Source organism: Selaginella moellendorffii, unplaced genomic scaffold (assembly GCF_000143415.4).
Source record: "Selaginella moellendorffii unplaced genomic scaffold, v1.0 SELMOscaffold_17, whole genome shotgun sequence".
Classification (NCBI taxonomy): domain Eukaryota; kingdom Viridiplantae; phylum Streptophyta; class Lycopodiopsida; order Selaginellales; family Selaginellaceae; genus Selaginella; species Selaginella moellendorffii.
The window spans coordinates 623,357-648,674 of record NW_003314278.1 but is presented as its reverse complement, the minus strand read 5'-3'; the positions used below and the strand labels follow the sequence as shown (position 1 = coordinate 648,674).

Genomic DNA, 25,318 nt, shown 5'->3' with positions numbered 1-25,318 from the left:
TAGTTAGTTGCACTGCGATTATACATCCGCCGTTAAAAACCAATGGCTAGGATTATATAAGAATATTCTAAGAATCATTTTGAAATTTGAAACTTTTGCTAGTCTTCTTCCTCCTCGTCCTCCTCGTCTTCGTCTCCTTCTTCCTCCTGGAAATCTCCCTCTTCTTCCTCGTATTCTTCCTGTTCTTCATGGCCTTCTTCCTCGTCAAAGAGCGATGAAATGCCTTCGTAGTCGATCTCTTCGGGCTGCACCGCCTTCGCTGCCTTTGGCGTCGCCGGTTCTTCGCCTCCATCGCCGCCGCCGCCGAGCGATGGACGCACTGAGAGCATGATCTTTAGAGGCAAGCAGCAGCAGCCACAGAGTGGTGTCAAGATCCCCATGCCCTGAAGCAAAAGTAGAACATAGAAAGCTGCAAGAAATTCCGAGTGAGATCCGGAGAACTGTGTGATCAACTCGGAACTTTACCCAGTGCTGCAGCCACAATGCCTCCTACAAAGAAGAGGATCTTCTTGACACAAAAGTGAGCAATGAAGCATCCAATGTCGAACGCTCCAGGGCAGTTGCTGCATGGAAAAGTTATACAAGAACGAACGCTAAATGAATGAATGGTTTGCTTACTCGCATTTGCCGAGCAGATTGTTGAAGAGACCAAACATTTTCCTGAAGGGAGATGTCACGACATTGAACGCGCCCTTGGCAATTCCTTTGATTCCCGCTCCAATCTTTCCAAAGAAACCCAAACCACCTAGTCCTTTCGCGAATGTATCGTTTTTTGACCCTGCTATTTGAACTCCACCCTGGTTACAAGCCACAAAATCAATTCATGAAAAAAAGTGGTGGATCACTGTGCACACATACCACTTGCGAGCCGTTATTGAAAACGGTAGCGGTGGTGGAGAACTTGGCCTCCTTGACATCGCAGTTTTCTCCTTCGGAATCACGGAGTGTCACTGCAGAGCAAGAAACAAACAGATTGAAAATAAAGAGACTGAATGCAATACCGATGCAGGAGTTTTTCGTTGCATCTGTGCTCCTCGTTATCAATGTATATAAAAAAGTTTGAGGAACATTGGGTATCATGGAAACCCTTTTTCCCTGCATCAAAATGCTAATCAGGAAACAGAGAACGGTGGAAGTTTGTGAGAGAAGAGAAACTTCTTTACCTCCAAAGGATTGATGTTTGCCGAACATTCCACCTACAGAAGAGACCAGAGTTAAAAGCCTCGCCGTGCAGCTTCTAAAGCAAGTACTCACATACACGCCATAGGACGCCTCCAGTGATCCGTCATTCACCACTGTAAGCGTCAGAGTCCCGCCGGTGGACATTGCCTCAAAAGGCGGCACCTCAACCTTGACAATTTTTCCAGTACTCCTGCAACCAATAAACTTCACAGCACAATTTTCATCTTGAAAAATTGGAAGGAAAGAAGGATGAGCGAACGAACTTGTTTCTCCGGAATGACACGTTATCAGCAGCAATCTCGATGGTTATCAGCGAATTTGTTGGGCTGACAGCAATTTGGAGCGCATCTGGTACCAAGCTCTGCAGTTCAAACTGTATATGCAACAGTAGCGTGTGTGTAATTCGCTTACCCTGTATGATCCATATCGAAACAGACCATGGATGGCAAGCCGACCCTTGCCTAAAGCTGCCAAGTCTTCCTAAAAGCTCACATAGGATTAAAAAAGAAAACAAAGTTAGAGAAGCACGTACTTTGATGAAATCGATAAGCTGTTCACCGATGCACATCCCCAAAGCCCCGTCGCAAGTTCTCGGCTGCTGAGCATAACCCAGGCAAGAGAGTCCAATCTTGTCGCATGCTGATCCAGTTAACGTGACTCTAGCCTCATCTACGAGCATCCACAATCTGCCATCCGCCCTTGGACTGCCCTGCTCACAAGTTTAGTCTTCACGAAAAACTATGAATGCATCGAGGACGCTTCTCTACCCTTGTAAACTGTTGCCAGTTACCGTCTGGTTTCTCAGCCTGGACGAGCATTACACGTGAGAAACTAGCAAGACTTGCAAACCTGATATGTATACGTACCCTTGGTACGAAGAGATACCTTCCATCCAAAACCGGGATTTGTGTGTAAGATCCCAGATCTCCAATAAGGTAGGCAATAAAGGTCCTGGGACCATTAATCGCGGACATCGCAGAGGGACTCAGACGGACAAATTCCTGGCACGAGAAGTGTGAGCCTCAAGACGAAACCTATTATCCGTGAACTCGCCTTGTTCCCGTTTTGATCCGTGAGTGTGATTGTTATTTCGAAACTAATGGTACCAGTTCGGATGCGAAACATGACACACCTACAGAAGCCTTGGTGCGTTATCACGCAGCAAAAGAAAAATAACACCAACAGAGGGAGAAGAACTCACCACATTTGGCCGAAGCGAAGGCAAAATGCATAGCCAGCGTCACTTATACCGCAATGACCAGGCTTGGGCATTCCTCGAAAGTGTTTGATTTGTTTGAGTGGCTTGCATGTACAGCAAAAGCCCTGCAAAAGGCAAGGCTGAAAAATCAAAGGACAGAAAAAACTCCAAACGAAACTTACTGAGCTTCCTGGTACAACGTTTCCCTTTGAATCGCCCAGTCTGTATGGAGAAGATCACACAGGAAAAGAGTCAGTGTCACAAATGGATCTACCCGAAAATCTGAAAGGATAGTTCTTACACTCCACAGGTTGCTTTATCGTTGAGCTTGGTGTTGCAGCCTTTCTTCTTCTTGATGACGCGCTCATTTAGATCACCTGCAACATTCTATTCATCCAATCTCTTCTCGCACTAGAGCTCTTCGAGAGGAAGAAAAAGAGCCAAAAGTAAAGAAATGCAAGGCCTCACCTTCAGGTACTCGAGCGCGTACTTGACAATGCTGTCCGTCTTGGCGATGTTCACGGAAATGGATTTCTCCAGCACTTGCTTGCCGTCGCGGCTCGTCGGATCCTTGACCTCGGCGATGAGCGCCTCGCCATTACCCCCCTGGAAGAGCCAAGGGCAAAATTTCCAGAACCCTAGCTAGAAATTTGGAGCTTACATCGCCCGATGGAATCGCGACCGTGACCAAGATCTTCTTCTTGCACTGGATGGCATTGGGATCGCCCGTGTTGACGCACACATCAAGATCGCTCTTGGAGATGGTCGTCATGTTGATGGATGGATTCCATAACAGCGCTTGCAAAAGAAAGAGGAGAATCCATTTTACCGCCATTTCCATCCAGTTTAAAACCGAAACTTTAACTGTTCCTTGGCGGCAAAGTAAATTTGAAAGTTAGGGTTCTTCGCCTCCGTTAAATTGATAATGGTTTTGTCCTGGAATGCGATGGACAGATTTACAAGTTCTAGTTGATAGAATCACGGAAGCGTTAAACCTTTTTTATGAGCGTTGCACACCCAGTGCCTCACGTAAAGAAAAGCAATCAAAGGAATATATAAGCGATGATAACTTCGCTCGAGTTCTAATCGATCGATATCCATCGATCCAAAGCAACGAACAAAGGAAAACGAGAAAAAACGAACGACGAACAAACCATCATGGGACTCAACATGAAGATCCTACTGGGCATTCTCGGTAAGTAAACTCACAAACTTAGCTCTGAGGATTCCACTATATCCATCTCTCTCCCTCTCAGGAAATGCCACTGCTGTTGCTTTGTTTGGAGCACCACTGTAAGTATCATCCATCAGATCATCAAAAACTTCCAGAGATCAAGCAAACCTGAGAGTGGAAACTTGGATCTATCTTCGCAGGCCAACGTTCTGGGAGATCGTCCGGAGCAAATCCACGCAGGAGTACTCGGGCCTGCCGTACGTTTGCACGCTCTTCAACTGCATGCTGTGGATCCTCTACGGCATGCCGTTCGTGAAGCCGCACAGCATGCTCATCATCACCATCAACGCCGCCGGCTGCGCGATCGAGCTCGTCTACACCGCCCTCTACCTCTCCTATGCCACCAGAGCCAAGATGGTATACTTGCAACTTTCCGAGGACCACCTTGGTTGGAATCCCTTCTTCGCGTTTCCGGACCCGGTCTAAACTTCTCGGTGAAAATCTGTACTGCAGGTGAAGGTGCTGAAGATGCTGGGTGCCGTGGCTGTAGCATTTGGACTGATCACGCTCACCACGGTCAAGCTTGCTGACACCCACGACGAGAGAATAACCGTGGTCGGATCCGTCTGCGTCGCGGTGGCCATTGCGATGTACATCTCTCCACTGACTGTCATGGTGACGACGCAGAGTCTCTCATCTTTCCTTCTAACCGTGTCCTTGTTGCTGGCTTGCGTAGAAGCGAGTGATCCAAACCAGAAGCGTCCAGTACATGCCGTTTCTATTGTCGCTCTTCGTTTTCCTCAACAGCTTGGTGTGGACCTTCTATGCCGTTGTAACTCGGGATATCTTCATTGCTGTAAGTGTTCTTCCTTCCCTCTTTTTTTTTTTTTTTTTTTGTAGTTTTTCGATGTTACTTGAGAATCTGAAACCAAAAAACAAATTGTTGTTGTTAGATACCAAACGGACTTGGTTGTCTCTCGGGCATCGCTCAACTCAGCCTCTACGCGATCTATAGAAACAGCAGCAGTGACAACAGCACCGAGGAGAACACTACCAAGACAATGTATAACAATGCACTATGCAACATTCAAATCGACCAGCTGGGAGCAAACGGCGACGACATGAAGAAACCAAGCTGCAAATACCAACACGAGCAGCAATAGCAGGACTTTTAGAGCTAGACAAACACATTTTCTGGAAAAAGAAAAAATGGAACATAAAGTCAGATAGAGCTAGCAAACAAGAAAGAAACAATTCAAGCTCGAGCAAAGAAAGAATTACTTTACCTGGGTGTAGCTACAGCGAGCTTATTGTCTTTTGGTAGCACCGGTTCGACGAAGAGCAACGTAGAAAAGGAACCGAAACAGGACGCCAAATCCAATCGTAACTCCCAGGCACGTCCACCGCCCCAGCTGCGTTATGTAAAACCGGTGCAAAACGTCGCTCCCATTCATCACACAGGTGTCTTCGTCGATGTCGCCATAGGAGGTGCCTTGAAGAGCACTCCTCACAATAGCCAGCATCATCTTCACTGCTGTCTCGTTCACGTCTTGAAGAGGAGTGCCGTACAGTATCTGCTTCCCTGTCTCGAAGCAAGCCCCGTCTCGAGAAAACTCGTTGATGAGAACAGCTTCGTACGGGTACTTGATGATGGAGAGGTAGTGAAACCAGATCCAGTACCTGGGAATGCGTTCTCTGGAGATGAAGAAGCCGCTGAGCAGTAGAAAATAGGCGAGCAGCGCCACGACCACGGTGTAGCCGAGCATAACGTTGGGAATCACCGCGGAGAGAAAAGTGACGAAGGAGTTGCCCGCCCAGAACGATGCCCAGAGAATGAGGAACATGAAGAGGAAACCCGGCGCTCCACCACTCAGTCCCACTGTCCACCATATCGTCGCCGCAAATGCGATGGAGAGCAAGCCGAGGAAAGGTACGTAGATGATCGCGTTTGCGAGCACATACGACGACTTCCTGTAAGCGCTGTGAGCAGTCTCTCGCATAAAAATGTACCTCTCCTGGAGAAAGACCGGCAGAGCGTCGGCGCAGGTGTAGAAGGTCGTAGAGATGGCGAAAGCAAGAAAGCCCAAGCGCTCCTGGACACCTTTCGGGCTGTGGTCCAAGTTCCAGAAGATCGTTGCCAGCAGACCGGCAGTGAGGATAACTGTGCCCAGCCGCATGAGAAAGAGCTCCGGAGTCCGCCTGATGTTGATCAAGGAGCGCTTGATGATGACGAGCATTTCAACCCAACAAGGATTCGCAAACCTCGCCACCTTTGCTCCGTTGCACCTGTCGCCACAATCGTGTGCCTGGGCCCTTGCTGCGACCAGTTTTCCCCTGGAAATGCTGACGCTTATGGCCGTTTTCACGTCTACAGCCGGCGCGGACAGCAGCATCTCCTCCGGCCTGAGCTCTTTGGACGTCCAGAGCTTCGAAAACTCGACGAGAGGCTTGATTCCTCCTGGCGAGGAATGCAACTCTTGAATAAGATCCAGCGCAAACTCGGTGCTGTTCTCGTGCTCAGGCACCGATCTTCCGTAAGCCGTGAAGTACGAGCCGAGTTCCGAAGGTGGTCCATTGTATACCGTCTGCCCGTGAGCGAGGAATATGAGTCGATCAACCAGCCCCATGATCCTGTAGCTTGGCTGATGGATCGACAGTATCACAACGCTTCCCGTCTGTGCGATCTTCTGGAGTGTCCTGACCACCATGTAGGCGCTCGTTGAGTCGAGCCCCGACGTAGGCTCGTCCAAGAAGAGCAGCAGCGGGTCGTGGATGATGTCGATTCCAATGGAAACTCTCCGCCTCTCCCCTCCGGAAACACCCCTCCTGCCTTCATCGCCGATCATGGTGTTGGCGACACGCTGGAGTCCTAGCTGCTCGAGCAACATCTTCACTCTCTCGACCTTCTTCTGCCGTGAGTGTGTTTGAGGCAGCCTCACGTTCGCGGAGAACATGAGCGTCTCCTGAACCGTCAGCATCGGGAAGAGCAAGTCATCCTGCATCACGTACGCCGAGATGCTCCTCAAGAGCCTGGTACCGACTTCCTCCCCGTTCAGCGTGATGCTGCCTTTCAAGCTTCCTTTCGCAATCCTCAGCGCCAAGGCGTCGATAAGTGTCGACTTTCCTGACCCGCTCGGACCCATGACTGCCAGGATCTCCCCTTCTCTTGCTTCTCCTGAGACATTCTCCAGCAAGTTCCTGGCTTGGTTGTCTTCCGGGATGGCGGAGCTGGAAGACTTTGTCGTCCGAAATGGCCACCTCGATCTTCGTTTTTCGTAGACCGTGTACGTGAGGTCCGAAAACTGCAACAGGATGAGCGGCTTCGACTTGTCGATGGAGTTCCATAGCCCGTCCAGATCTACCACTTGATGCGCTGATGCTATGCGAGGCACTGACCCGGTGATGATACCTCTTGCGTTCTCGTTCTCCTTCTCTTTATCCAGGCTCTCTTCTTCCTCTTGCTGTAGCTTGCGTAACTTATTGAGAAGTTCTCCCAGCCGCGCGGGCTTGCTGATCGCAATCTTCCCCTGGACTGGCGTCGTGTGTGTCCTCTCCGAGGAGCTTTGAGCCGACGAAGCGATGCCATTTTCCTTGCCTTCGATCTCGCTAGCACTGCGTCGCGATGCTAGCTCCACGAACACCTCAGCTCCAGAGATAGGTGTAGGATTCGATTCAGTGACCTCCATCTCTGAGGATCCAAAGAAAGGTGCTTCCTCGTGCTGGAAATCTCTTGATGGATGATGATCGCGATCCATGGCAGCAGGGCAGGGCTTTCATCGCCATTGTGCGCTAAGATAGCTGCCGATTAGCATCTTCTTGTGTCAGGGATCGAAGAGAAGCTCCTCTCAGAAGCTCAATCTGGAGAGAAACGATCGACATATCACACCGAGGCCTCACATTCCCACGATTTCACTCACCAGGAGCGAGGTATCGGCCAGATTACGAAACGAAGCTCCCTTGCGTCGATCAGCTCCGCCTAGAGAGAAATATATATCCCGCAATGAGACAAAAGCTTCGATCGCAAGCAAGAAAGAGACTCGAGATTTCAAGAAATCCAAGAACAAACAGACACACTTACAAAGGGGAACGGAAGATCATCTACCGCAAGTAAAACGTGACGGCGCGCGCAGCAGGGATGGGATCGCGACGCAATGGGCGAGCGAAGGGATCCTTATTGCCCCTGTTGTCCTTGGGCACGCTTCTCCATCTCATTTAGGTTTTCCACCTGAGCCTCTTAATATCACTCACAGCAATTCCAGAGCCCGTCGCCATTTACGCGCCCACCCGTCAAGGAACTTCAAAAATTCAAACTGGAGGAGCCCTAAAATCTCTCCACCTTTTAATCAATCCAACCAACGCATCTAAGATAAGCCACCCACAAGAAATTTTCTTTACGGTGGATCACGGTCAGTCATGAAATCTTTGTTGTGCAAGTTAAGAAAGTCTTGACGAGCGCATTGATTTTAACGCAGAGTTCCTGACAACTGATCGATGAAATGCTCGATGGTGACGAAGAACTCGACGATCGCAACTTCCAGCGGCTGTGCTCTACCCGATTTGTACGTGATCGTCGCCACCGAGTCTTGCGAGTAATCCATTTCTTCGTCCTCCACATTGCATCCTAAGATCCACCAAAACATTAGCTCTCAAACGAAGAAAGAGATCTAGAAACCAAGAAAAAGGAGAGAAAAACACACCAGCTTCTTTGAACACAGCTCCGAGCTGCTTCCTCATCTCCCTTATAATCGGAAGAAGCTCCTCGTCGTCGAGATTAAGGTCCTTCAACAGGTCGAGAATCCCCTCCAGTGTTGATTCCATGTCGACTTTGCGGTTTATCAATGCCGTGCGTGACGTCTGGTTCACGTTGATCTTCACCTGGGTTTGTTCTAGCTTGCCATCGACCTCATTCACCACCTGAGACACAAGAAAGCTCTTTAGATCATGCAAGTACTTTCTTCGAGCCGGATCTACCTGGAGGAGCTGGTTCACTAGATCATAAAACTCACTATTTTGCCGCTGAGCTTGTTTAACAGAGTTGACAACTTCGTTGGGATCGTCGATACCAAGTACATCCATGATGTTTGCCAGGGCCTTAAGCTCGATCCAAATCCTCTGTTCTTCGCTGCATTCCTTTGGTGGTTTACCCCTCTGGCCAGTCACCTGAACTACCAACAAAAAACTCATGAGCGTAATAAGAAACTTGAGACGAGCAATCACAGGTACCATCATCTTACAAATTGATCCGCTGGGTTGACCACTTTCGACAAAGGCTCTGGATCCATTATAGCCCATCCTTCAGTTTCTCTCCACAAATCGTAGGCTCGCATGTCCGCCTCGATCTCGTGGATATCTAAACATCGAATCAAACTTAGTAACCGCCGGAAAGGAAAGGTATAACCTGTGATCCGCTCCTCAAAGTCGTTTCTCTCCTCGTAAAAGAGATTGCTTTGCTTTATGCATTCCTCGATTGCAACCTCCATAGTTGCAACTTCCGCCTCCATGTTCTTACGCACGTTTTCATAAAACTCTTTCTCCTCACTGAGCTCCTGCATCTTTGCCTGGAGAAGCTTGTTTTGCTTTTTCACCACGTTGAGGTCGATAACAGCCTAGCAAAAAATCCCAGATTAACAAGTGGTCGCTATAATAATATAGCTGAAAAGGCACCTTTTGCAGCCGGTTTTCGGTAATCGCAACTCGTATCACAGCTTGCTTGTACTTATCCCTCGCATTGAAAATACCTCCCATGTTTTTCTTCGCTTCCCTCAAGCCAGCATATGATTCTCGCAAAGAGCCTTCCAGCCCTTCCAGCCTTTTGGCTTCAAATATGACCATCTGACTGAACTTGTCGGCCTCGGACTGCAGAGAGGTTGCTTGCCGACTGACATCCTAAAAACCAAAAAAGCTCTTCCCGTCAATCACAGATAAACTGCCATGTAGTGGAAAGTAGCAGCACCGGAATGTAATACGTCTCGATTTTCTCCCGAATCCCTCGATTCTCTGTTTCAAGACTGGCGAGCAAAGCCTCTTGCTTCCGCAGGATGTTCTCGCTTTCATTGTGATAGGATTGCCTGCTCTTCTCGATTACCCTGTAGTTCTTATGAACCACCTTCAGCTGCATAATGATCACGATAAATGAATAAAGAAACAATGGAAAACTCTCACAAACAGCTTACATGTTTTTGGTTTGGACCTTCAACGGGATTTCCTACAGATGAAAGCTCTTCCTCGCTTGCCGTTGACAGTTCCTCCTCCGCCTCTTCTGACATTTTGGCAGAATCTACCTAGTAGAGATTTGAGAACCCATTTCGCTTGAACTTTTGAGTACCTTTTGCCGCGCTTCGAGACGCCAAAAGCTTTGCGTTCCACGTCAGCAGTCTGTTATTTAACAAAACCTCGGAATATTCGCGTAGCTAGTGTTCTACTCGTGCCACGAGTTCCTCCTTTATCAGCTTCGAAAGATCGACAATCTGAAACATTCCCTATCAAAATGAGAAACATCAAAACACGAAATTACCCCAGGATAATGTCGAAGAGCCGCGGAGTAATGCTCCAGCGCTACAAAAACTCTTTCCAGCAAGTTCACAAGATAGTCGTTTTCGTCACCAAGTAAGTCCACCTACAAAGTTTCCATATAAACTTCACGGAAAACACAAAAAAGCACAACCTCTTCCTCAGCCTTTCGTAGATTTCTGAGGTAGTTGCTTAATTTCCGTTTGCGATCAACGTCTTTCGCTTTCGTGTACTTGCTCAAGGACGCCATCCGCTTGTTGAGCTTCGCGATTCTGCACGTTTCACAGCAAGTCAATCTGTGGTAACAGATAGAAATGGCAAACCTCGCATCATTTTCTTCAAGTGTTCGTCCCACAGTCGCGAAATTCTCTGCTACGGTCTTCATATTTTTTTCGATGAATTGTCGCAGATCGTTGCGGGTATCAAAAATTCCTCGATGAAGGGCGCTTACTTCACCACGTAGTTTTTTGTGATCTTCTGCTATTGCCGCCTTCACTTTTAGCACGTCATTCAGCTCCTTCTGTAGTGATTCTAGCCGTTGAGTTGCAAGTTCTAGCTCGGATCCTATGCGCGTCTTGTGAGCCCTTTCAGTTTCTAGCTGAGCAAGCACGACGTCTAACTGCCGCTTGATCAGACATGCGTCCTGCTTAACGTTCTGCAACTCCCCTTCCTTGTTCATCCTTGCTTGCTTCTCCATCTCTATTTGCTTCAAGAGTCTTTCCAGCTCCCCGTTCGAAAGATTTATATTGTGTTCCAACTCCTGAAGTTCTACCGTGAAAGCGAAGTTCTGACGCTTCTCGTCCTCTAGCGCTTTGAGTGCAGATTCGTATTCCATACTCAAGACACTCAAGTCGTGCTGAACATCTGACTGTGTTCTTTGAGTGCTGTCATCTGGCTTGGCCATTCCAGTGTCCAGCATCAGCTGCTGAATATCATTTTGGAGCTCGGAAACTAGAACGGGTAACTCCTCCGTGAATCTTCCGTAGTCATTCGTAAACGATTCACTGCGTGACGACACACTGTCCGTGTCGCTGTGCTCGTCGATGCAAGCGCTTGGGGATGGTTGACAAGAATCACCTTGCCTTTTGTCCAGAATCCTGTCCAGCTTCTGTCTGCTATCAGCAAATTGCTTCTTCAAGATTCCAAACTCGTACTGGCCGCCTTCCAGCTTCAGTTTATCAAGCTCCTTGAAGAAATCCCGCTTCAACCTGAACATTTCCTCCGTCTTCTCTACCAAAACCTGTTCCTTTTCCCTTCGTAGCTTTGCGTTTTCTCTTTGAAGATCGGCAACCTGCGAAACGGTTTGACCTCCAACATCTTCGGTACTAATCGAGTCGGACCTCCCAATACCGGAGCTCGCAAGCTCCTGAAGTTTCCTCACAAAATATTCAAGAAGAACGTCCAATTCAATCTGGTACTGATGATGTTGTTCTATAAGCCCTTCAGGAACATATGTCGTACTGGGAAGTCGTGCTCGACTTCGAGATTTGCAGTACCGAACATACTTTTGGAATTCCAAAGATCCCTGGCGAGCCATGTCCGTCCCTTGCGCCCTCCCCGGATCAAAGTCCGCAGCGTCCCTGATGTCCTCAGAAAAGCCCGTGAAGCAGTCTAGTATGATCTCCTTCTCTAGTTCATGCATCGCCATTTTCGTCATTTCGTCCACCACCTGTTGCTGAGACATCGTGTTTTCTCCGCTACCCGGTATACTAACAGACTCGTCTGTGCCGAGAGAAGCCTTGTCCATCTCCGTTTCATGTTCCACCTTCCTGTGACTATAAAAGTCCTCGACTTGCCCCTCGTAAACATCCATAAGAATGTTTATCTCCTGTTCATGCTGCGTTCTCTCTTCCTCGAGACGTGACTGGAGACCCTCCATTGCCTCCATGCTTTCCTTCTGAGCTTCGATCAAATGGCAAACTTCCTCGTTCACCTTCTCCAGCGCCGAAATCGTGGACACTAGTTCCAAGTTTTCTTCTCTCAGGGCCTCGTTCTCCGCAGCCACCTCCTCCAGTTGTTCTCTGTGCCTGGCCGCCTTGATCCTGATCTCACTCCTGAGCATCTCAACCTCTGAGCTCCTCTCCCGCTTCAAGTCCTCGATCTCTTCGCTGAGAGCATTGATCCTCCTTTGCTTGCCGGAGTCCCTAGCAACTATGTCCTTGATCTTCTTCTCGAGAGCAACACTGTTAAGGCTCTCCCCTTGCAACCGGAACGTCAAGTCTATCAAGTTCTCCGCCATCTTGGACAGATCCCGCTCCTTCTCCAGCAGACTCATCTCGTTCTCCTTCATCTTTTCCAGAAACTCCGACGCAAGCTTCTTCATCTTCGACGAGCTCTCCTCCGCTGCCCGGCTCTTCTCGCTCTCCAGCCGACCAATCTCCGCATTCTTCTCGGCCAGTAGAGCCAGAGACTCATCCGAGAGAGCTCTCACAATACCCCTCAGCACGGATTGCCCTACGACGCTGGAAACCACGATCTTGCACTCGAGATCCTCGATGAGGCAATCCTGCGCTACCTTGAGCCGCGTGAAAGCATCCTCGTCGTAGCCGAAATCGCCCGACCCGCGCCTGGAAAGCGCTGCCTCCTCGATCGCTGCCACTCCATTCTCCTTGATGTTGATCTGGTGCCTGGGCGAGGATTTGAATGCCGACGGCATTTTCGCCGCGCTGCCGTGCTGCCGGACCAGGACTTCTGGATGCGCGGAGCTCGGATCTCTATACCCTAATCTAGGCGCCAAGGGAAAGTACCTCTATCGGAGAACCAGCGTGGCGCTAGGGCTGGGCCCTGGCGCTATATCCCCAGCTCCTCTTCCAGTCTTAGAACCATCCTGGCCGGGAATCGAACCATCGACGGATCTATTGGGCGGGAGATTCTAGTTTCGAAACTAAATATTTCGTTGGAGCAGTTTAGCTAAGAACCCTAGAAAATATTTCCAAGGAGAATGGAGCACCAAGATCCAGCGCTGTGGGATCACCACGAGGAAGGCAATGCCAGTGGTGAGTATCACCAGGATTACGAGCATTACTATGGCGATCACGGCGGCTATCACTACGGGCAGGAGCAGCAGCCGCAGGTCGAGGCTCTCGATCCGCTACACATCGAGGGCTTTGATCCAAGCGCGCATCATCTAGCCTACGACGAGCAGCAGCAGCAGCAGCATCTCGGCGGAGGAGGTGAGCACGATCTGAATTTCCGGGAGCAAGGGTTTGATCCCAACGCTTATTTCGACCAGGCTCATGACCCTCACGGGCAGTATGATCCACAGCAGCACTATGATCCACAGCAGCAGTACTATGATCCCCAGCAGCACAATGTCGAGTATGATTCACAGCACTACCAGGCGGATTATGATCCCCAGCAGCATGGGCAGTATGATCCACAGCAGTATGATCCACAACAGCATGATCCACAGCAGCCCCAGCATCATGATGCTTGGTCTGGGATCCACGACGCTTACGACCACGCAGGCCAAGCTGTTCACGAGGCTTACGACCACGCGAGGGATGCTCTACACGACGCTTACGACCACACAAAGCACGCTCTGGATGCTATAAAGGTGGGCGACGCTCTCGACCACTCCAAGCACGCATTGGACAGTGCTTACGATCGCACCAAGCACGCAGTGGAGGGCGCCTGGGACACTGTGAAGTCTACCCAAGCTTATGGGAAAGCCACCCAAGTTTTGGATCAGACCAGGGAGGCAGTGGAGGGTGTTCTTCAGACCGTTCGAGAAAAGTTGCCTCCACCGGTGGTCAGAGCGTATGATCAGGCCAGAGCCGTGGTGGAAAGTGCCGTGGATCACACGAAGGTGGCGTATGAGAGTGTTAAGACGAAGGTGGCTCCGACTGTTACTAGTTTGCTCAGCCAGCTCCCGTTTAAGACCGACAAGAACAGCCTCATCTTTTACGGTGCTAGGTAATTTTCAATGCTTTTTGGTCCTGTCGTACTGAAGATTTATGCCTTTGTAGTTTCGCTCCAGTGTTGGCTTTGTGATACTTCTCATGACAGTGATTCTCATAGCAATGAAGCCGAAGGGTGCGTCGAAAAAGTCCAAGCCGAATGTGATAAATTATGACGAACTGATCGGCGCAATGACTGTAGAAGCTCCAGGTTGGCTGGCATTTTCCGCTGCTTTCAATCTTCTAAAACTGCGCGGCTTTTGTGTGCAGTATATGACTATACAAACGGTAAAAAGGGGCCACTGAACTGGGGAGCAGTTTCAAAGGATTGGTTTCTCTGCAACTCAGGCGACCGGCAGTCCCCTATTGACCTGGTGAGTGCAAACGCACAGGTTGACAAGTCTCTTACTCTTGAGAAAGTGTTTGGATATCCCATGGGAAGCTTAAAGTCGGGTCGCTATATCTATCAGGTTTGCTTGACATTAAGTGCTAGCTAGAGTTTAACCGCTGTTTCTACTTCAGCTAGAGTTTCTTCTTCCAGGAGGCAATCTCATTATCGCTGCCCAAAAGTTCAGGCTCTACAAGATTCATTTTCATATGCCCAGCGAACACATGATCGATTCGACAAGGTTTGAAACAAAATGCGAAATACCTCACGACTGTTGTGAACAGGTACAAGCTGGAGATGCAGATGATTTTTCTATCAGACCAGGGAGCGTATGCTGTCATTGCCGTTCTCTACGATTCGGGTCAAGTCACCAATCCATTTCTCAATGAGGTAAGCATCTCAAATGACATTTTCATGCATACTTAGCACTATGCTCTCTCTCTCTCTCTCTCTCTCTAGATCATCAAGTGGAAGCCTACCACTCAACTCAACACAAACAACCTCAACTTGGGAACCAGTTTCTTTCGTTACTGGGGCTCATTGACAACACCTCCGTGCACACAAAATGTCATTTGGACCGTCATGACAGAGGTTTATTCTTTCTCTCACACCCAAACAACCTTTTTGAATTCCATCCTTGCAGGTTGTCCCAGCTTCTGATGATCAGTTCAACATCATCAAGACCGCGATGCAGGTATTCTTGTACCGAGCATTCTCCTAGTTCTAAACAACATTTTCTCTACACAGGAGTACAACGCGAGGCCCACACAAGATCTGAGAGGACGGCAAGTGAGCAAAAACTTCTAACCCAAGACGATGAACTTCCAAGACAAGCACAAAGAGTAAGCAGCGTTTCTATCTATTTGCCATGGCTTTGACAAAGAAAAAGAAATTTTGTTTAGCAGTCGAGAAGGAACTTCTATTCGACAAGCACACGATACAAACAAGCATAATGTTGGTTACAATCCCAGGCCCACCGTTCGACCATCGCGTCGCCGCAACCCAGCCGAGAACTGCTTCTCCAGATCCTCCTGGACGACGCGATGCTTGTCCTGAGGAACAGCCGCCGCCACCGCCGCCGCTGGAGCGCCGCTGCCTTGGTTGGATTTTAATCCCTGCAAACGTAGAGGAGCAGCAAACCACACTCAGGCTCTGTAGGAGCGTTAGCACGTTTCATCACTGGCAGGAAACCTCCAAAAGCTTACTTACCATAAGTTTGTGGAACTTCTCCTGCCTCTCCCGGTCGGCGAATTGGACGGTGTCCCAGTGGCTCTTTCCAGCCGGGGGAGGCCCCTGTAGAGACACATTCTTAAAGAAGAGTAAAAAAGGAAACTTCTCTCACCTCGTTTGATTCGGCACGCTTTCCAGACCACAAGAGTTTCTTCTTTGCATCGGCGGTCATGAAGCTAGAACCTCCCAGATTCACATTCACTATACAGCAAGAAAAAGTGTTAGCGTTCTCTCAAGTGAAAACATGAAAGCAAAAGAAGAAAAATGGAAAGCTTATCGTCCTCTCTCAAAAGAAGAAAACTGGAATCGAGAGAGAGAGAGAGCGCAAGAAGAAAAGAGAAAGCTTAAAGCAAAAGAAGAAAAATGATCTTGGCTTACCAGTTTGAGCTGCCTTGATCGCCGCATTCGTAGCGGCAGCTCCATCCACCTCCAAATTCTCATTTTGCGCTGCTCGAGCCTCGACACCATTGTGCTCGAGCTCGACTCTCTCTTTCCCATTGTCGGGAGATTTGGCGCTTTTTCCTTGGCCGCTACTCCCTTCGTCTCTCTCCTTGCGCTTGTGACTGTCCCTGTGACTGTCCCTGTGCCTCCCGTGATCATCCCTTTCCTTTCCTCTCGACCGATCCCTCTCCCTGTGCTCGTCCCTTGACCTTTCCCGGCCCCGCTCCCAGTCCCTCTCTCTATCCCTATCCCTCTCCCTCTCCCGCCTCTCGCGATCCCTCTCACGCTCCTTATCTCTGCCGCCGTAAGAGTGAGAATGCGAATGCGAGTGAGAATGCCGGCTCCCCCGAGACCTCTCTCTGTCCGATTCCCTGTGCCTCACCCTCGCTTCGTCCTCTCTTCTAGGACTCCTGGCGCGCTTACCTGTGAAATCGCCCGCCATCGCTCAGCCAAACGCTCGAAATATTTCCCAGACAAGCAATATTACCTGAATCATCCGCTCCCGGCGAGCTCGATCTCGACCTCGACGAGTGATGCCGCCGCAGCTGCTCGTGCTCGCGATTTTCTTCCTCCACCTTCTCCTGCTGCTGCTGCTGCTGCTGCTGCTGCTGATCCAGCGGCTGTGCCGCTTGCTCCTCTAGCGGCGCATTGGCCTCCGCTAGAGCACAGGCCGACACCGACACTAGCGCCGAGAGCGCAGCTCCTCCCTCCATAGCTTCACCCTAATCCAAGGGTTTGCTTTATATATATATATATACCTCATAACTTTAACATGATTAACTAATTAAGAACTTTTTAATTAACACTAACCTGATTACTCACAGAAAGAGAGAAAACAATTCCCCTCTCACATTTCTATGAAGACTTTGATGTAACCATCCTCTTTGTTGAAGAGCTTGCTGTATGCTTCCGGCGCGTCCTCCAGCTTGATCCTGTGAGTGACCATGAAGCTCGGATCAAACTTTCCACTCTTGACGTGATCCATCACCGTGTCGAAGTAGCGCTGGCACGGGCATTGGCCCGATCGCAGCGTCAAGTGCTTCATCATCAGCATGCCAATCCCAAAGTGATTGCAGTAGCCAAGGTAGTCCGCGATCACGGACACCCGCCCCCACTTCCTCGTCGCCAGAAGCAACTCGTTGAGAATGTCCGCGGTATCGGTCTCCAACCCCACCGTGCGCTCCACCTTGTGAAGGATAGACACAGGGAACCGGAACCCCGCCGCCTCGATGCTCGCGTCCACTCCTCCCGGAACCAGCTCAAAGATCCTCTTTGGAACGTCCTTGACGGAGTTTCGATCGATGACTGTGATCCCCAGCTTCTTCTCCGCCACCTCCAGCCTCTCCTTGACGAAATCTATCCCGACCACCTTGGAAGCTCCCATGATCTGGCACCACCTCGCGGCGCAAAGCCCGATCGGTCCCAGCCCCCAGATAGCCACGCTTTCACCAGCTTTCACTCCCCCGGCCAGCATCACGGCGTGGTAGGACGTGCACAGGACGTCGGAGAGATAGAGCGCCTTCTCGTCCGGGACCTCGTCCGGGATCTTGTAGCAGTTCACGTCCGCGAAGGGGACTCGGACGAACTCGGCCTGCGAGCCAGGAACTCCACCGAGCAAGTTTCCATAGCCGAAGATGCCAGAGTGCCTGTGACCGTAGACGAACTCGCTGAGCTTCGAGTCGTTGGTGGTGTCGCAGCCTGTGAACTCACCGCGCTTGCAGTAGTCGCACTCGCCACAGGCGATGTCAAAGGCGATGACGACTCGGTCCCCGGCCTTGAACTTGGTCACCGCTTCACCCACCTCGGACACCACACCGCAGCCTTCGTGTCCCATGATCTGGCCTTTGGAGGTGTCGGGAACCTCTCCGGCGTAGACGTGAGAATCGGAGCCGGAGCAAATGGTGCAAGCAGTGACTTTGACGATCACGTCCTTCGGATGCGTGATGACCGGCTTCGGTACCTTGTCCAACGAAATTGTTTTCTTTCCCTGCCATGTAATTGCTCGCATCACCTCCGTCTCCGATGTTGCTGGCCTCGTCGAGCCTTGAGCCACCGGGACCTTCCCAACTTTCTCATCTAGAGCCTGCGCGGCGGCGTTCATCATAGCGAGTGAGAAGCTTTGAGAAAACCAAAGAGCTAGCGAGCTTTCTTCCCTTTCCTGGTTGCCGTGGAGAAACCCGAGAAGATTTTCGATCGATCGTCCACTCGAGTTTTCACCAGTTGGAGACCTTCGGCTTGGTTGACACCTGTAGCTTCAACTAGGAACAGGTGGCAGCCACTATCCATGCATGCAAGTATATGCGTGGACAAATCTAGAACAAGGAAACATTGCTTCGCACGTACTTAGAGTTAAGCCGCGGTTCCTGATTTCTTTTCCTTCCCTGGAAAACTTCAAGTGAGCTATCCGACTCTCCAGACAGTACTGAGCCTCCACGTCTCTTCGTTGGGTTCAATGTTGTGGTTCTTCATCCGGTGAAGGAAGTCGGTTGGCATCCTCTTTCTAGAAACGTAGACGTTTGTAGACCTTCACGTCACCGCAGGAGCCGTAGTTTCTCGGCCGAGTGTATGTCGCCCCTCTTGGAGCAAAGCCACCAAAAGAGCTTCCGGTAGAAAGTTGCAGAGAAGGAAGCAATTATTGCCGATGTGCTTCTCCATGAGCTTCCGCCTGGTCCATCATCTCGTCCAGATGTATGGAATTTGAGGAATCCGCTCGAACTTTTGCAGCACGTCCTCCAGCACCTAATAAACCAAAGGACTGGAGTAGCAACTTGTTCGCTCTTGAGCAGCGTCCACATCCTGTCCACCATCTTCCGCTTTCCCAAGAGCGCATAGGAAACGGATTATCAGGTTGAGTAGCCGTGTGTCTGCCTCTTCGAAGTTAGTTCTTTTCAGCTCCACGTCAAACTCCATCTCAATCTTCTCAAAACCACCGACTCTTTCTCGGCACTGGAGAACCAGCCAGGCCTTTCTGCTTGAACCTGTAGTAACTGTCCCGCAGCTTGTCGTGCTGAGATACATGCGTAGAAACGCGTTCCAGGCGTCGACGGACAACGAGCTGTTTAGCTCGTCCATCAATCTCTCCGCTCTGGCCGAGTCATCCCCTTTGGCAACAGCGGTAAGAAAAGCCGTGGTTGCCTCAAACTTCAAACTCTCTGGCATGCTTTTGAAACAAAACTGAGTCGGCAGCTTGTTTGCCTAGCACCACGGCCTCGTTTGATTCACAAGAGTTTCTTCTTTGCATCGGCGGTCATGGAGCTCGAGCCTCCCAGATTCACATTCACTATACAGCAAGAGAAGTGTTAACGTGAAAACATGAAAGCAAAAGAAGAAAAATGAAAAGCTTATCGTGAGAGAGAGAGAGAGAGAAGCGAAAGAAGGAAAATGGAAAGCTTATCGTTCTCTCCGCTCTTGGGCTTGGCTTACCAGTTTGAGCTTCCTTGATCGCCGCATTCGTAGCGGCAGCTCCATCCACCTCCAAATTCACATAGAGCACAGCCCGACAAGAGCGCCATAGCTAGCTTCGCCCTAAACTCCAAGGAATCTATATACATTTACTTACTTAAAAACTAACTTAATAAGTATCTCCCTTCTCACATTTCTCACACTTCTATAAAGACTTTGATGTAACCATCCTCTTTGTTGAAGAGCTTGCGGTACGCTTCCGGCGCGTCCTCCAGCTTGATCCTGTGGGAAACCATGAAGCTCGGATCAAACTTTCCACTCTTGACGTGGTCCATCACCGTGTCGAAGTAACGCTGGCACGGGCACTGCCCCCCTCGCAGCGTCAAGTGCTTCATCATCACCATCCCGATCCCAAAGTGATTGCAGTAGCCAAGGTAGTCCGCGATCACGGACACCCGCCCCCACTTCCTCGTCGCCAGAAACAACTCGTTGAGAATGTCCGCGGTGTCGGTCTCCAACCCCACCGTGCGCTCCACCTTGTGAAGGATACTCACAGGGAACCGGAACCCCGCCGCCTCGATGCTCGCGTCCACTCCACCAGGAACCAGCTCAAAGATCCTCTTTGGAACGTCCTTGACGGAGTTTCGATCGATGACTGTGATCCCCAGCTTCTTCTCCGCCACCTCCAGCCTCTCCTTGACGAAATCTATCCCGATCACCTTGGAAGCTCCCATAATCTGGCACCACCTCGCGGCGCAAAGCCCGATCGGTCCCAGCCCCCAGATAGCCACGCTTTCACCAGCTTTCACTCCCCCGGCCAGCATCACGGCGTGGTAGGACGTGCACAGGACGTCGGAGAGATAGAGCGCCTTCTCGTCCGGGACCTCGTCCGGGATCTTGTAGCAGTTCACGTCCGCGAAGGGGACTCGGACAAACTCGGCCTGCGAGCCCGGGATGCCACCGACCAAGTTTCCATAGCCGAAGGCCCCGGAGTGCCTGTGACCGTACATGAGCTCCATGAGCTTGGAATCGTTGGTGGTGTCGCAGCCTGTGAACTCTCCGCGCTTGCAGTAGTCGCAGTCGCCACAAGCGATGCCGAAGGCAATGACCACTCGGTCCCCGGCCTTGAACTTGGTCACCGCTTCTCCCACCTCGGACACCACACCGCAGCCTTCATGTCCCAAAATCTGGCCCTTGGAGGTGTCAGGAATCTCTCCACCGTAGATGTGAGAGTCGGAGCCGGAGCAAATAGTGCAAGCAGTGACTTTGACGATCACGTCCTTCGGATGGGTGATGAGCGGCTTGGGGACCTTGTCGCACGAGACCTTCTTCTTTCCCTGCCATGTAATCGCTCGCATCACCTCCGTGTCTGATGTTGCTGGCCTCGTCGAGCCTTGAGCCACCGGGACCTTCCCAAGTTTCTCATCTAGAGCCTGCGCGATGACGTTCATTATAGTGAGAAGCTTTGAAAAGAACAAAGAGCTAGCGAGCTAATTTCTTCCCTTTCCTTGTTGTGTTTTGATCGATCGTTCGCTCCATTTTCTCCACTTGGAGAACATCGGCTTGGTTGACACTTGTAACTTCACCAGGAACAGATGGCAGCCAGTATCCATGCAAGAGGAGAATCTAGAAAAAAAAAGGAAATAATCAAAGAGAAACAACAAAGACGTTGAAAAACTTGCCTCTAGATCAGTCACTGCTGCGCACGATATACTTAGTTCTTTGGAATTAGGCCGCGGTTCCTGACATCTTTTCCTTCCCTGGAGAACTTCAAGTGAGCCATTTGCTGGTCCCGAGATATCCTCCGCCCATTCACGACTCTCCAGACAGTACTGCGTCCTGGCTTGTGATCCCAGAACGATTCCAGTGTGTCCATGAGTCTCCATGTCTCTTCGTTCGGTCCAATGTTATGGTTCTTCATCCTGTGAAGGAAGTTGGTTGGCATCCTCTTCGTGGAAACGTAGACGTTGAGCAGTGCGTTGTAGACTTTCACGTCACCGCAGGAGCCGTAGTTGGAAATGAGCTTCTCGGCCGAGTGTATGTCTCCCCTCTTGGCGAACACCGGGAGCAAAGCCATCACTGTCTTGTAGAATAGCTTCCGGTCCTTGAAAGGAATCTCGAAAGCTTCGTCCAGCTTCTTGAGCGCGCTTGAGATCTGGGAAGTTTCAACGTAGCCAGTGACCAGAAAGTTGTAGGGAAGAAAGCAGCTCTTGCCGATGTGCTTCTCCATGAGCTTCTCCGCCTGGTCGATCATCTTGAGCCTCACGCAGATTTCCACGATCCAGATGTATGGATTTTGAGGAATCCGTTCGAACTTTTGCAGCACTTCCTCCAGCACCTCATATGCCTTTTCCAAGTCCCCGAACAAACCAAATGACTTGATTGCGGAGATGTAGCTGTTTAAGTCGGGAGCAGCAACTTGTTCGCTCTTGAGCAGCGTCCACATCCTGTCCACCATCTTCCGCTTTCCCAAGAGTGCATAGGAACGCATTATTAGATTGAGTAGCCGTGTGTCTGCCTCTTCGAAGTTAGTTCTTTTCAGCTCCGCGTCGAACTCCATCTCAATCTCCTCAAAACCGCCGACTCTTTCTCGGCACTGGAGAACCAGCCAGTACGTAAAAAGGACCGGCTTCAACCCTTTCTGCTTGAACCTGTAGTAAGTGTCCCGCAGCTTGTCGTGCCTGTCCCTTCTGAGATACATGTGTAGAACCGCGCTCCAGGCGTCGACGGACAACGTGCTGTGCTCGTCCATCAATCTCTCCGCTCTGGCCGAGTCGTCCTCTTTCGCAACAGCAGTAAGAAAAGCCGTGGTTACCTCCTCCGTCCTCAAACTCTCTGGCATGCTTCTGAACAAAGCCTCGCCTTTTGATGTCCCCAGCTGAAGACATAGCTGTGAGATCTCTTGCATGTATAGCTTCGAGGTCATTTCTACCAGGCGTTCTTCTCTCACGACGTTCATGAACTACCAAAGAACATCAAATACAGCAGTTAGTTCAAACATTCCAAGGAAAAACATTTCAGAAAAATCAATGCTTACTTTTAGAGCTTGGACGTTGTGCCTGCAGTGAAGAAACCAACCAGAGACTTTAGCAGCAACGTCCCGTGACATCACATTTCCATCGGCTATCCAATTCTTGACTACCTCCGAAGTGTCGGCCTTAGCATTGAGAGTCCGGCATAGGCTCACAACCTTCTCCTGCTCCGCAGTCTCATTGGGTTCCTCTCCCTTGAATTCCCGGACAAACTTCCTCAGCTCTTTCATCTTGGACTGTTCCGAAACTGGTGCTTTGGCCTTCTCGCTAGTGTAGTACGGTGGAAGAGCGAAAGCTTCACGGCGATCCCACTTGGGCGAGAGACCAACCTTGCAAAAAGCTGCTGCTGGCCTCTTCCATATCCACCAGGCAGCAGTGCCCATCTCGAATCCTAAAACCCTACTTAAACCTCTGCTACCACGTTCTGTAACAGCTTCTCAGTCTCCTCGTCGGGCTCCACAAACCTCTCTAGCATTCTCTCCTTGAATTCTTTCGGAGTTTTGCCGGCAGCAATGTAGACTTTGAGCAGCTGGTTGTAGACAGGGGCCTCTCCAAACAGGGAGCTGTAGTGACCCATCACCTTCTCGGCTTCATCCACGTCTCTCCTCAAGGCCAGAGCCGCTAGCAAACCCATCACGGACTTGTACTCGAGCTTTGTTGGTCCCTTCTTCACGGCAGCTAGACCACCCTTGAACTTCCCCAGGGCGTTCTTTGCGTCGCCTTTCAAAAGGTAGCCCGCAACGAGAGACTCGTAACACCAAAAACTGTCTTTGAGTTCCTCGTCGGCCTTGTCCTTGAGGAGTTTCTCCGCCTCGTCCATCAACCCGGCCCTCGCATAAACATCGACCATAGCAGCGTATGGATTGTGCTTGCGATTCGGGAAGCTCGTCGTGATAGCCAGCAGCTCCTGGAAGACCTTCTCCGCACGGGACACATCACCAGCCACTCCGAATGCTTTCATGGCCGTCACGTAGCAGGCCTTGGCAACCTGGTGGCTTTCCTTAAGAGCGCTCCATATCCTGTCCACAGCCTCCATCTCTCGGAGATGACCATAAACTTCGAGCATCTCCTCGAGAACTCCTGCTTGAGCACTACCAATGTCAATCTCCTCCAGACGTTTTCGAGCGTCTGCCTCGATTCCCTCAAAGCCACCGGCGGCGTCCCTGCAAACCAGAAGTATCCTGTACGTTTTAGCGTCTGGCTCGACCCCAGACTCCTTCATCCTCGTCAAACTTTTGAAGAGCTTCCTGTGTTTGTCCCGTGCCAAGTACATGTCTAGCACGACGTTCCATCCCTCGGTGTCCAAAACTTTGCCTTTCTCCAAGAATTTTTCTGCCTTCTCCACCCGGTTGTCCCTTATAAAGCTCGAAAGCAGCGCTCTGTTCACGTCAGCCGTCCTCAGCTCCTCAGGGAAAGTGTTGTAAATAGCCTCCACACGACTGCATTTGTACTGACGGCTTAGCAAATCCAACTCCAGTGCAAGGAGTTGGCCTGACACCTCTGCTAGTCTGCTTTCTCTAGCACCTGTCAAGAGCTACAAAGGAAAATCAAAACTCAAGACCATGAAGACTTCCAAACAAAGAACATACCTTGAGAGCTTGGACAAACCTTCTCTTCTCGACCATCCAAGTAGCGAGCCTGGCCAAAGTTTCGCTGGACAAAACGTGCCCCTTCTCTGTCCACTTCACGACCGCTTGTAACACATCGAACTCCGGCTCAACCATTTTGGCAAGAACGGAGAAACCGTCAATCTCTTCATTCTCGACCCGGGCCTGGACGGAGAAATTCCTGGCAGCAGCGACGTATTCCTGGCTCGTCGCCCCGCCCGGATAAACAGGCAATGCAGGAATCCAAGCTCGAGACACGATCGTGGAACTAGAAATCCGACAGACCTGCGAGCTGTGGCAGCGCAGCAGCGATGTGAGAATGTTGGCGGAGATCGCTCGATTTAACCTCCCAGCCGCCGCCCCGGCGCCCCGGCGCAGCCCCGACGCGAGCATTCCTAAAACCCTAGAAAGAGAGTGGAGGGGTTTAGGGCTTATATGAATCTAGAATCTTCGATCAGCGCAAATTTAAATTTGAAACTAGCAGGAATCCTAGCTTTGGTGGCAGAAGTAGAAAATGTTTTCAATCTGAAAGGAGAAAAAAAATGAAAAATAAAATACTAGAACAATGATTTGGTGATGAGATTTTGTGGCCTTTTACATAACTTTTTATTCGGTCTGAAAAAGACAAAAAGGAGAGCCATGTCTAAAGGAGTGTAATTCAATAGTCATTTACAATTTTTGTAAGTTGGTCACAATAATTTTGCAAGTGTAAGAGTTGATTAAGTATACTTTCAAATCCAAAAGAAAGAGTATAAGCGCATCCATAGTAATAGAAGTTCAATTGCCAAATTCTAGCAACTAGCTCTTTATAAAACTTCAAGAATTCACCTTAAGCTTTTAAAGTCATGAATTTTGACAATGAGAAATTGTGGATATGAACTCTCGAGAATCTAGAAAAAATCTTCACTTCATTAAAGGGTTATTGTTTAAAACTCCAATCATGAATCTAAACTCAAAAGATTAAGAAAGATAAACTCATAGTTAAACTCAAGCTCTTTCTTACTTCCATGTGGTATTGGTTAGTTGAGGTAGTCAATACTACTTAACCACACCACATCAAGTTCTGGTACAAGTCCAAGTTCTTCTTCTCTTGCCATTTATGAGGCAATGAATGAGATGATCACCTCTTGACTTTAGATATACACACAGGTAGTATGCTTTCTTTTTTTTTCTTTTCTGTGGGCAGTTTTGATTTTGGGCTTTATAATCACATGCATTTATAAGCCATGAATCTTGAAGATAGCTTACAATAAGT

The 25,318-nt window shown here is 49.9% G+C and overlaps 12 protein-coding genes across 16 annotated transcripts; 2 read left to right on the top strand and 10 right to left on the bottom strand.

Annotated features, from left to right (window-relative positions):
• Positions 1-32: 32 nt before the first annotated feature.
• LOC9640184 (protein HAPLESS 2-A) lies at positions 33-2,177 on the bottom strand. Of its 2 annotated transcripts, none has more exons than XM_024676479.1 (12): positions 2,049-2,177; positions 1,950-1,988; positions 1,715-1,891; positions 1,594-1,662; positions 1,446-1,543; positions 1,255-1,372; positions 1,164-1,196; positions 1,002-1,095; positions 859-950; positions 619-797; positions 466-563; positions 33-409 (listed from the first exon to the last, which is right to left on the bottom strand). In XM_024676479.1, exons 1-12 carry the CDS (start codon positions 2,154-2,156, stop codon positions 99-101), a joined length of 1,416 nt encoding a protein of 471 aa, XP_024532247.1. In that variant the 5' UTR covers positions 2,157-2,177; the 3' UTR covers positions 33-98. The 2 variants fall into 2 exon arrangements, with proteins under 2 accessions (XP_024532247.1, XP_024532248.1); XM_024676480.1 differs by having other exon boundaries at positions 1,715-1,886.
• LOC112346844 (protein HAPLESS 2-like) lies at positions 2,168-4,450 on the bottom strand. Its single transcript, XM_024676630.1, has 8 exons — positions 3,723-4,450; positions 3,042-3,671; positions 2,849-2,986; positions 2,682-2,767; positions 2,563-2,602; positions 2,384-2,505; positions 2,236-2,314; positions 2,168-2,203 (listed from the first exon to the last, which is right to left on the bottom strand). The coding sequence occupies exons 2-8, from the start codon at positions 3,219-3,221 to the stop codon at positions 2,168-2,170; spliced, it is 681 nt and encodes a 226-aa protein (XP_024532398.1). The 5' UTR covers positions 3,222-3,671; positions 3,723-4,450.
• A 149-nt stretch (positions 4,451-4,599) lies between these two features.
• On the bottom strand, positions 4,600-7,746 carry LOC9642970 (ABC transporter G family member 6). Its single transcript, XM_002971404.2, has 4 exons — positions 7,633-7,746; positions 7,472-7,530; positions 4,841-7,412; positions 4,600-4,748 (listed from the first exon to the last, which is right to left on the bottom strand). Exon 3 carries the CDS (start codon positions 7,307-7,309, stop codon positions 4,862-4,864), a length of 2,448 nt encoding a protein of 815 aa, XP_002971450.2. The 5' UTR covers positions 7,310-7,412; positions 7,472-7,530; positions 7,633-7,746; the 3' UTR covers positions 4,600-4,748; positions 4,841-4,861.
• A 170-nt stretch (positions 7,747-7,916) lies between these two features.
• Positions 7,917-9,065, bottom strand: LOC112346824. Of its 2 annotated transcripts, none has more exons than XM_024676583.1 (5): positions 8,953-9,065; positions 8,778-8,904; positions 8,526-8,714; positions 8,252-8,468; positions 7,917-8,175 (listed from the first exon to the last, which is right to left on the bottom strand). In XM_024676583.1, the coding sequence occupies exons 2-5, from the start codon at positions 8,844-8,846 to the stop codon at positions 8,018-8,020; spliced, it is 633 nt and encodes a 210-aa protein (XP_024532351.1). In that variant the 5' UTR covers positions 8,847-8,904; positions 8,953-9,065; the 3' UTR covers positions 7,917-8,017. The 2 variants fall into 2 exon arrangements, with proteins under 2 accessions (XP_024532351.1, XP_024532352.1); XM_024676584.1 differs by having other exon boundaries at positions 8,526-8,719; positions 8,789-8,904.
• Positions 9,066-9,149: 84 nt separating this feature from the next.
• LOC9640183 (WPP domain-associated protein) lies at positions 9,150-12,885 on the bottom strand. Of its 2 annotated transcripts, XM_024676576.1 has the most exons (8): positions 10,388-12,885; positions 10,219-10,336; positions 10,069-10,170; positions 9,880-10,021; positions 9,728-9,835; positions 9,508-9,666; positions 9,219-9,440; positions 9,150-9,160 (listed from the first exon to the last, which is right to left on the bottom strand). In XM_024676576.1, the coding sequence occupies exons 1-4, from the start codon at positions 12,718-12,720 to the stop codon at positions 9,965-9,967; spliced, it is 2,610 nt and encodes an 869-aa protein (XP_024532344.1). In that variant the 5' UTR covers positions 12,721-12,885; the 3' UTR covers positions 9,150-9,160; positions 9,219-9,440; positions 9,508-9,666; positions 9,728-9,835; positions 9,880-9,964. The 2 variants fall into 2 exon arrangements, with proteins under 2 accessions (XP_024532344.1, XP_024532345.1); XM_024676577.1 differs by lacking the exons at positions 9,150-9,160; positions 9,219-9,440; positions 9,508-9,666 and having other exon boundaries at positions 9,751-9,831.
• Positions 12,886-13,005: 120 nt separating this feature from the next.
• On the top strand, positions 13,006-14,110 carry LOC112346843 (histidine-rich glycoprotein-like). Its single transcript, XM_024676629.1, has 2 exons — positions 13,006-13,979; positions 14,033-14,110. Exons 1-2 carry the CDS (start codon positions 13,006-13,008, stop codon positions 14,055-14,057), a joined length of 999 nt encoding a protein of 332 aa, XP_024532397.1. The 3' UTR covers positions 14,058-14,110.
• LOC9642969 (alpha carbonic anhydrase 4) lies at positions 14,084-15,196 on the top strand. Its single transcript, XM_024676582.1, has 7 exons — positions 14,084-14,174; positions 14,234-14,433; positions 14,486-14,592; positions 14,636-14,741; positions 14,811-14,942; positions 14,995-15,045; positions 15,099-15,196. Exons 1-7 carry the CDS (start codon positions 14,087-14,089, stop codon positions 15,156-15,158), a joined length of 744 nt encoding a protein of 247 aa, XP_024532350.1. The 5' UTR covers positions 14,084-14,086; the 3' UTR covers positions 15,159-15,196.
• Positions 15,196-16,765, bottom strand: LOC9642968 (RNA-binding protein 25). Of its 2 annotated transcripts, none has more exons than XM_024676581.1 (5): positions 16,510-16,765; positions 15,960-16,445; positions 15,694-15,782; positions 15,561-15,644; positions 15,196-15,503 (listed from the first exon to the last, which is right to left on the bottom strand). In XM_024676581.1, exons 1-5 carry the CDS (start codon positions 16,733-16,735, stop codon positions 15,207-15,209), a joined length of 1,182 nt encoding a protein of 393 aa, XP_024532349.1. In that variant the 5' UTR covers positions 16,736-16,765; the 3' UTR covers positions 15,196-15,206. The 2 variants fall into 2 exon arrangements, with proteins under 2 accessions (XP_024532349.1, XP_002971448.1); XM_002971402.2 differs by having other exon boundaries at positions 15,225-15,466.
• Positions 16,735-19,620, bottom strand: LOC9642967 (zinc-type alcohol dehydrogenase-like protein C1198.01). Its single transcript, XM_002971401.2, has 2 exons — positions 19,446-19,620; positions 16,735-19,302 (listed from the first exon to the last, which is right to left on the bottom strand). The coding sequence occupies exon 2, from the start codon at positions 18,124-18,126 to the stop codon at positions 16,870-16,872; it is 1,257 nt and encodes a 418-aa protein (XP_002971447.1). The 5' UTR covers positions 18,127-19,302; positions 19,446-19,620; the 3' UTR covers positions 16,735-16,869.
• A 1-nt stretch (position 19,621) lies between these two features.
• Positions 19,622-20,875, bottom strand: LOC9640182 (zinc-type alcohol dehydrogenase-like protein C1198.01). The gene has a single exon (XM_024676627.1). It carries the CDS (start codon positions 20,873-20,875, stop codon positions 19,622-19,624), a length of 1,254 nt encoding a protein of 417 aa, XP_024532395.1.
• A 66-nt stretch (positions 20,876-20,941) lies between these two features.
• On the bottom strand, positions 20,942-22,864 carry LOC112346821 (pentatricopeptide repeat-containing protein At1g80270, mitochondrial-like). The gene is made up of 3 exons (XM_024676578.1): positions 22,462-22,864; positions 21,107-22,386; positions 20,942-21,050 (listed from the first exon to the last, which is right to left on the bottom strand). The coding sequence occupies exons 1-2, from the start codon at positions 22,837-22,839 to the stop codon at positions 21,139-21,141; spliced, it is 1,626 nt and encodes a 541-aa protein (XP_024532346.1). The 5' UTR covers positions 22,840-22,864; the 3' UTR covers positions 20,942-21,050; positions 21,107-21,138.
• On the bottom strand, positions 22,787-24,464 carry LOC112346822 (pentatricopeptide repeat-containing protein At4g02820, mitochondrial-like). The gene is made up of 2 exons (XM_024676579.1): positions 24,046-24,464; positions 22,787-23,990 (listed from the first exon to the last, which is right to left on the bottom strand). The coding sequence occupies exons 1-2, from the start codon at positions 24,454-24,456 to the stop codon at positions 22,860-22,862; spliced, it is 1,542 nt and encodes a 513-aa protein (XP_024532347.1). The 5' UTR covers positions 24,457-24,464; the 3' UTR covers positions 22,787-22,859.
• Positions 24,465-25,318: the final 854 nt, after the last annotated feature.